The sequence below is a fragment of the Vollenhovia emeryi genome, unplaced genomic scaffold (genome assembly GCF_000949405.1).
Source record: "Vollenhovia emeryi isolate VEMERY1.0 unplaced genomic scaffold, V.emery_V1.0 DF939450.1, whole genome shotgun sequence".
Classification (NCBI taxonomy): domain Eukaryota; kingdom Metazoa; phylum Arthropoda; class Insecta; order Hymenoptera; family Formicidae; genus Vollenhovia; species Vollenhovia emeryi.
The window spans coordinates 79,005-88,239 of record NW_011966916.1 but is presented as its reverse complement, the minus strand read 5'-3'; the positions used below and the strand labels follow the sequence as shown (position 1 = coordinate 88,239).

Genomic DNA, 9,235 nt, shown 5'->3' with positions numbered 1-9,235 from the left:
AACCTCCTTAACTTCGATGATCGTATGGGATAGCGGTGATCCTCTGGCTCTGACACTTCTTCCTCGTAATATATTTTTGTGCAATATAATTATACACATACTTGTACATAACATGTTTTTATTAAATGTTAAAAATTATTTTGGAACGTAACCCACACAGCATACTTTATTTAAGATATACTGAGAAATTCTAAATTGTCCCCCAAACTTTTAAGTATATTTTTCTTAAAAGATTTGTAATCGCAGTCTTTAACATTTCGATTACAAACATTGTTGTATAAATACTATGCTCAAAATCAATCTGAATGATAATTATTTAATCAGATTATAGCAAGACAACGTCAAAATGACGTGACAAATACGTTATTTTGATGACGATAACGTCATGTGACTTAAATGGTACGTAATTTTGACGTCATTTTAAATACTAAAATAGTACGTCATTACTGTTACGTCAAAAAGACGATATAAATGTATTCTGTATGCTCAAATAATGACATGGCATTGTTCGCGCGTTGCATATTTTGATGAGATTTTCAATTTCTTAATTATTTTATATCTTCGACTTATACATTTATATCTTCGACGTTAATAGTACGTCTTTTTGACTAAAATAGTAATGACATACTATTTTAGTATTTAAAATGACGTTAAAATTACGTACCATAGTCACATGACGTTATCGTCATCAAAATCACGTATTATTCACGTCATTTCGACGTTGTCTTGTTAGCTGGGATGTCACACAGTAAAAGGCAAACAAATGTTTATTATTTACAAAGTGCGTCATAATTAAATTTCCTTTACTCATAAATCAATAACTTTAATGATCAATTATAAACTGTGGCATATGTGGATGATTGCAATCGCATCTATGATCCACCGACTACTTTAAAACTATTTTTGAAGTTACTCATTTTCACACGAAATCATGCGTGATCTGAGAAAGAACAATGTAACAGAAAAATTATTACATTATATTTATTATACATACATAAACATATCTTTAATTATATTTTTATTTTTGTTATTTCTAGCTCATACCTATTAGCGGTCCTTCTATTGTCAAACATCCTTCCGTTGAATCAAGCACAATGGAGGCCTTGCGTCGAAGTGAAGCGAGATCTTGTGATACCTTGCAAGTGTGCTGTATCTTTGGATTATCCACGATCAATTGAGATGAATTGCGACCGAGTAATTTTCACACGTGATATTATTAATAGTTTGCGTGGTCAACCGGTTGTATCAATTAGTCAAAGGAACTGCGGTCATCAGATCTTACCGGAACATATCATTAATTCCGATTTGAATCTGAAAAGACTCGACTTGTCAAGTAATTCGATCTATCGTCTGATGGATCGCTTGCTACAGACACAAAGTGAACTGCGCGAATTGCGACTCGCTGACAATCTCTTAGGCGACAACTTAAACCCAATATTCTCCAGTAATGAATTTCATGGCATGAAAGAACTCAGGATACTTGATCTTAGCAGAAATGGTCTTAGAAGCATCGAAGAAGGAATTCTAAAAGGATGCGTTAACTTAGAAGAACTATATCTCGATAACAATAATTTAACTATGGTACCCACCGCTTCTTTGAAAGGACCACGTGCTATTAGAGTGTTATCTTTGGCAGGCAACAATATCAGTACGTTTATGACATAGCTTTTCTTTATTTAAAATTTTGTAAATATTTTAATTTATTAGTAACTTTTCTACATTTAAAAATATGAAGATAAATCAGTAGTGTATTGTATTGTAGCATGGATATAACTAGAGAGGCTTGATATAAGTGTGTACTGTACAGGGTGTCTAATTTCTTCTTGAGCAACTGAAAAGTGATGATAGATTGGGTCAAACTGATAATGAGAAGAAAAGTCATGTACCATTTTATAAATTCACAATAGTTCTGAGTTATAAATAAAAAGCATCTGAGCGCAAATGAGCGCGTAAAGAAGCCGTAGACCGAACATACGGCAGGTATGCAAAATAGTTTACTTATTTTTATCTTTTACGATCCAATAGGTGAGATATGAGGGATGGAAGGCGATTGTGTTATTCACTTGTGCTTCACTCCTTGCTTATTGGATCATAGGAAATATAAATAAATCAACCATTTTGCATGCCTGCTGAACTGTGAATCCGGTCCATCGTTTCTTGTGCGTGTTCTTCTATTCGTACTTTATTTAATTCAATATACTTCCATCTTTCAATTGATCACTTCTAAGTCGGACACCCTATACAAAGCTTATTACTGTAAGGGGAAGGAGAGATTTCCTTGTAATTAAATATTTGAATATCTATAAATCAAATAATATTTATAGCAAATAATATTTGAGTAAGCAAAATTACAAGGTATATATATTACTTGCGAGATTATTTTAATGGAAAACTTTATACATATACTTACAAGTTTTTTTATATTTATTTATAAAGTTTCTTATTAATTTTTAAATAAATATTTTATGGCCAAATGTAAACTAATAACAGGCCATATTAACGAGCATTAATAGATGTTCTTTTAATACAATTGATTTATTCTTCTTCGAATTATAACAGTAAACGTTTTGGCTCTGCTAAGCCTTCCTCAGTACATACAGGGTGTCGGATTCGATTTGGACGACTCCAAAGATTATAGTAGATTGAGTCAAGCTGAGAAGAAAAGTTATATACCATTTTACAAAATCCGTAATTATTATCGCGTAATTAAGAAAAACATCTGAGCCAATAAGTGCACGGAGGAGCTGAAGGCCGGACTCGGCAGACATGCAAAATGGTGTATTATTCTCCTACCATCAGAAAAACTTTTTCGGCGCGGTGTCATATGTCGCGCGTTCGCTCGCTGCGCGCCGTTTGCCCGCTCACCGCTCCCCGCTCGCCCCCGTCTCTCATCGATCGATGCGTGACTGCACCTCTCGCTATCGGATCTTGAGAGATGTCAACAAATACACCATTTTGCGTGTCTGCCGAGTCCGGCCTTCCGCTTCTCCGTGCACTTATTGGCTCACAAGGGGACCGTCAGGTGTTCCCCTCCCCGATTTGGCTGAAATTGTGTGCATAAGTGTAGTACGTAACGAGAAACTGTTATAGAGCAAGCCACTCGACGCACTTTGTGCGTCTCAAGCGTTTTCGAGAAAAAGCAATTTGAAATTTGCGTGTATGTGTTAGTAGCTGTGCAGCGCAAAAAATTTTCAGCCGAACGCGTAGCGTACCTGGCAGCGCGCCAGCTTCGCAAGCACGAGATCGCTGGTTCGAGTCCCGCTGCTACTCTTTTTTTTCTATTACTTTTTTATTATAAATGTTTCTTTAGTTATACAATATTGATGCTGAAATTTTAATATTTTTATCGTTTTGAAATATTTGCAATATAAATTTTTATTAATTATTTGCAATATTTATAATATTAAGTAGAAGGCAGTATATGTTGTAACATCATCGAAATGGGGAAAGCTTACGACTCATTTGTATAAAAAATTTATGAAAAAAACATTATTACCATACGTAGGAAAGGAGAAATTTCTGCTGTTGATAGATTCTTGGGGAGGGCAAACAAATCCGAGCTTGTATAATGAAATTTTTCAAAACGATGAGGGTATAGGAACATGTACAATTAAAGTTATTCCTCCGAAATGTACGCCTCTTGTTCAACCTTGCGATGTTTACTTTTATAGACAGGTGAAAAATTTTATAAAGCGTCTACAAAATTGTTCCTACCTCATCGAACAAAATCGCGAGATAGTATCCAGAGAAGATTGTTTAAAAATTCAATCGATTGTTCATAATCAGTTGTCAGCTTCAGTATTTTCTGAAATGTTGCGTTACGCTTGGTTCGCTGCAAAACTTTGCGATGAAAGAAACATTTTCAGGAACGTAAATGAAATGTTTCCCTATCGATATTCTTAAAATTCCTTGTGCTTCTAAAAAAGCAGCTTTTATAAGATGCGCACAATGTTTTACAACATATTGTTTTACATGTTTTTATGATGAATATCATCCTAATTTATGTACCAATATACTGCCTTCTACTTAATATTATAAATATTGCAAATAATTAATAAAGATTTATATTGCAAATATTTCAAAACGATAAAAATATTAAAATTTCAGCATCAATATTGTATAACTAAAGAAACATTTATAATAGAAAAAAATAATGGAAAAAAGAGTAGCAGCGGGACTCGAACCAGCGATCTCGTGCTTATGAAGCTGGCGCGCTGCCCGGTACGCTACGCGTTCGGCTGAAAATAATTTTTGCGCTGCACAGCTACTAACACATACACGCAAATTTCAAATTGCTTTTTCTCGAAAACGCTTGAGAGGTGCGTCGAGTGGCTTGCTTTATAAAAGTTTCTCGTTAAGTACTACACTTATGCACAATTTCAGCCAAATCGGGGAGGGGAACACCTGACGGTCCCCTTGTCAGACGTTTTTCTTAATTACGCGATAATAATTACGGATTTTGTACAATGGTATATAACTTTTCTTCTCAGTTTGACCCAATCTACTATAATCTTTGGAGTCGTCCAACTCGAATCCGACACCCTGTATAATAATTAACAATTTAACACCAATCGCATAAAAACGCAGTAATTTATACAATTATCAACAGTGGAGTTTTTAACCAACTTATCCAAAATTTGACGATGTCATGGCAGTAATATTAATTCCACAACTATTAAACGTATTTATCGTTGGAAGACGAGAATATGTTGGTCCTAGTATTATTAGTCGTTTCAACAAAATGTTCTAAGGTTCTCAATTTTTGTTGTCATATCTAATTTTATCGAAATATTTTTTATCGAAACTAATAATACCTAGGTCCAACATATTCTCGTCTTCCAACGATGAATACGTTTGATAGTTGTGGAATTGATATTACTGCCATGACATATATCGCCAACTTTTGGATAAGTTGGTTATAAACCCCACTGTTCATAATTGTATAAATTACTGCGTTTTTATGCGATTAATGTTAAATTGTTAGTTATGTACTGATAAAGGCTTAGTAGAGTCGAAACGTTTACTATTCTAATTCGAAGAAGAATAAATCAATTGTATTTAAAGAATATCTGTTAATGCTCGTTAATATGGCCTGTTATTAGTTTATATTTGTCTTTACAATATACGAGCGGAAGAGTCACTCTCTCTTTTTACATATTGTTAAATATTTTATCTTAATGATTACATCTTTTCGATGTGTAAACATTGAGTTACTTCTTTCTGAATCATTTTCTTTTATAGGTTCTCTTTCACGAGATGCTTTTAATACTCTCGGCGAATTGTTATTACGATTAGATCTCAGCAATAATGAATTATCTCACATGGAGGATGGCGCTCTTTCCAATGTCCAACACCTCTTGTTTTTGAATATCTCTCATAACTCCCTCAGCCGCTTTAACAGTGATGTCTTTAAAGGTAAGATCATTATTTATTCGATACTTTAAATTGAGAACAAATTCCTTTGCTTTATACCATGATGGAAAAATTTACTATGAACAATTACAAAATTTTACTAGAAATTGAAATTGTAGAAATTTTTATATATTTTTAAAAGTATTTTTTTGTATAAATATTTACGAAATAGAGTACCACAAATTACGATATTCTTAAAAAATTATTAGAAGTAGTATTTTATGGAAATCTACCATTTCACAGGAAAAAGTGTAAGAATTTATAAATTTAAAAAATTTAAAAGGCAATAAAATCTTAGAAAGTTAACACATCTGTTTACTTGTAGAATATTACAATTGACGAAAGGAGAGCTTGCTTATTGTCACCAATAATGATTAAACATTGAGACGGAAAATTTATAGTCAACCCAACTGGCTAGTTATTTAATTAGTTTATTACACATAACGTTTCTACCCTATTCTTTTGGGTCCTTTTCGAGTGATACTGCAAATCAACAACAACAACGCAGTTATGAACAATGTAGGTTAATAAGTAAAAAGGATTTAGTTAAATAGTTAGTAGTTGTAGCTAACTCGCTTAAAAAATTTCTGTGCACGAACAAACACACATCGAATACGAATAGACATATTTTGAACGATTTTGCCCAATGTAAGAGGTTTCTAAGCGATAATGATGACATATTTGTCACTAGAACTGACAAGGGATAAGTCACCGTGGTAATGGACAGAGAGGATTATATCGGGCGAATGAAAGAATTACTTCACGATGCATCCATATACCGCAAATTTAAGAAATATCCTATTTATCAATTAACTTAAAAAATTAATTCACTTATAAAATCCTGGCGTGATAATGAAATAATTGACACAAACACGTACAAGTTTTTGAATTGTACTAACGGGAATCTCCCCCAATGTAACTGTTTGGGAAATTTCCTCACATTCGAATCTCGTCATGAGATCGAATGATCTTGAAATCTCCGTGAGCGCTGCGAGTGGATCGGGGGGTGAGAAAGGACGTGCAACGTGGCGAGAATGACTACAATACCGTTTCTTAACATGAGGTGATCTATTTACTCGTATGTATACAGGGTGTGTCCTAATACCCCCCACACAGCACAAAGCTCCGATTAAGCTCCTAGGAAGTTCATTTCGCTGAGCTCCCAGGGAGCTTACAAAATTCGACAAAACAAGCTTCCAGCGAGTTAGTACTAGTACCACTCACTGCCGCGACGTGGCGACCGCACTTTAGTCTTTCTCGTAAGTAAAATTCTTCCATATTAGTATAAGAGGCGAGCCGATATAATTCGACAGCGAGTTATCTGGATCATGGATAAACTTTTAATGACCTAAATATATTTTTTATGACTACACAGCACGGAGAAATCCTTGGGAGCTAATAAAATTTTAGTAATTATGCATAAAAGCGACTTCCTCTCCGATTTGCTTTATTTTTAAATATGTTGTTGGGGATGTCTTCCCGAGTCATTTCATATATAAGGGCCGGACTCAAGTAGTTTCGGAGATACAGGCTGAGAAAGGATACAAATAATAAATATATGGTAATTCTTCAGTATAGCTGCTCTACCTACAAAATCAATCAAATTGGTCTCATTCGACGCGTTTTTCAACGAGAAGCAACTTTTTCCTCAGACAAAATCGTCGCTCTGCCCTGCGAAGCGAGATATTAATTGTTAAAGTTGACAACTTTTAGTGTTAGAAAATCTGTCATGCGGAACATACTGTCTCCACACATGTACTTCTGCCGTTGTACTGTTCCACATGGGTTTGCAACTTTCCACGTGAAGCGAGATCCACTCTACATCTCTGACATAGGGTGGGTAGGGTTATTTTTAACGAGGTGAAGCCCCCCCGAAGGGGGGGGACGGAACATACTGTCTCCACGCATACATTTTTCTACCTACATATAAGTCACTCCCCTCCACCAAATGTAGATGGAAAAATGTATGCGTAAAGACAGTGTGTTCCGCCCCCCCCCCTTCGAGGGGGCTCCACTTCGTTAAAAATAACCCTACCCACCCTATGTCAGAGGTGTGGAGTGGATCTCGCTTCACGTGGAAAGTTGCAAACCCATGTGGAACAGTACAACAGCGGAAGTATATGCGTGGAGACAGTATGTTCCGCCCCCCCTTCGGGGGGCACCACTTCGTTAAGATATAACCCTACCCAAACCATGTTTGAGGTGTGGAGTGGATCTCGCTTCACGTGGAAAGTCGAAAACCCATGTTGTGTCGCTACATTTCGTCAGTATGACAGATTTCCTAACTCTAAAAGTTGTCAACTTTAACAATTAATATCTCGCTTCGCAGGGCAGAGCAACGATTTTGTCTAAGGAAAAAGTTGTTTCTCGTTGAAAAACGCGTCGAATGAGACCAATTTGATTGATTTTGGAGGTGGAGCAGCTATACTGAAGAATTACCATATAAATTAAAATTCACACATGAAATAGAAATAAATAACTCCATCAATTTTTTAGACGTTAGTGTTATCAGAAAAAACAACCAACTATTGACTAATTGGTATAGAAAACCAACATTTTCGGGACGATACACGAATTTCTTTTCGAACCATCCCCTCCAATACAAACTCAACACGATCACAAACCTAGTAGATCACGCAATTTTATTATCAGACAGCAGATTTCATGACGTTAATATTTCTATTATAAAGAACATTTTACTTAATAATTGTTTTCCCAACCACACAATTGACAAATACATCAACAAAAGACTCAAACAATTACAAGACTCCTCTCGAAACCCAGAAAACACATTCGACATAAGAACCTGCATCACCATACCGTACATCAAAGGCACCAATGAAAAGATACGTCAACGTCTAACAAATATAGGTTTAAACACAATATACACCGTCCCAAAAAAACTAAACAAATTAATAAGAAAAGGCAAGGATCCGATATGTGATCTCAAAAAAACAGAATTAGTCTACAGACTAAACTGCAGGGACTGCAATGCAACATATGTCGGCCAGACAAAAAGACACCTGGAGACGAGAATCAAAGAACACATCAATAATATAAAAAAGACTGACGATAACCAGTCAGTCATCAGTAAGCACCGCTCGATATTAGGACACGAATTTAACTGGACACATCCAGATGTCCTACACCGAGAGAAACACATCAGAAGAAGAGAAATCGCTGAAATGCTACACATAAAAATGGATCCGAACACCATCAATTCGAAGAAAGACACCGAGAATCTTAACTCTATTTATGACTCTATTATTAATTCCTTGACATGAACTGTTATGTATGTGTTACTCTCTTCTTCACGATGTTTTTTGACCTACACGGCGTAGCTAGTCGATATTGCGATCAGTCACTCTCCATCCATCGTAGAATACCTACGTGTCTTGCGATATACGAACCGAATTTTATAATTGTGACTCGATAGACGAATAGGAAAATTTTTATAATTGTGACTCATGAAGGAAAGTTTATAATTAAGGTGAGACTGACGTTTGATCTATCCGAATTTTTGTTTTATAATATCCACGTGGACAAACCATATCATATTTATATCTATTTATCATATTACATACACATTTATTTATTCAACAAATTATATCTATACACCACTCTATTTATACAATTATTTTAGTAATGGCTTGAGAAGGACCAAAACCGATGGTCGAAACGTCGCTTGTATTTCCAATTTTTAAATATATTAAACACATGCCAGATAAAGTCGACTAAAATTTATTATAATTACCATATATTTATTATTTGTATCCTTCCTCAGCCTGTATCTCCGAAACTATTTGAGTCCGACCCTTATATA

At 35.1% G+C, this 9,235-nt stretch overlaps 1 protein-coding gene across 1 annotated transcript in view; it reads left to right on the top strand.

Moving 5' to 3' along the window:
• The window catches only part of LOC105557585 (chaoptin), an 82,597-nt gene that overhangs the window by 1,474 nt on the left and 71,888 nt on the right, over positions 1-9,235 (top strand). Inside the window, exons 2-3 of the mRNA XM_012004861.1 lie at positions 963-1,648; positions 5,242-5,415. Coding sequence (XP_011860251.1) covers positions 963-1,648; positions 5,242-5,415 — 860 coding nt within the window. The remainder of the gene's footprint in view (positions 1-962; positions 1,649-5,241; positions 5,416-9,235) is intronic.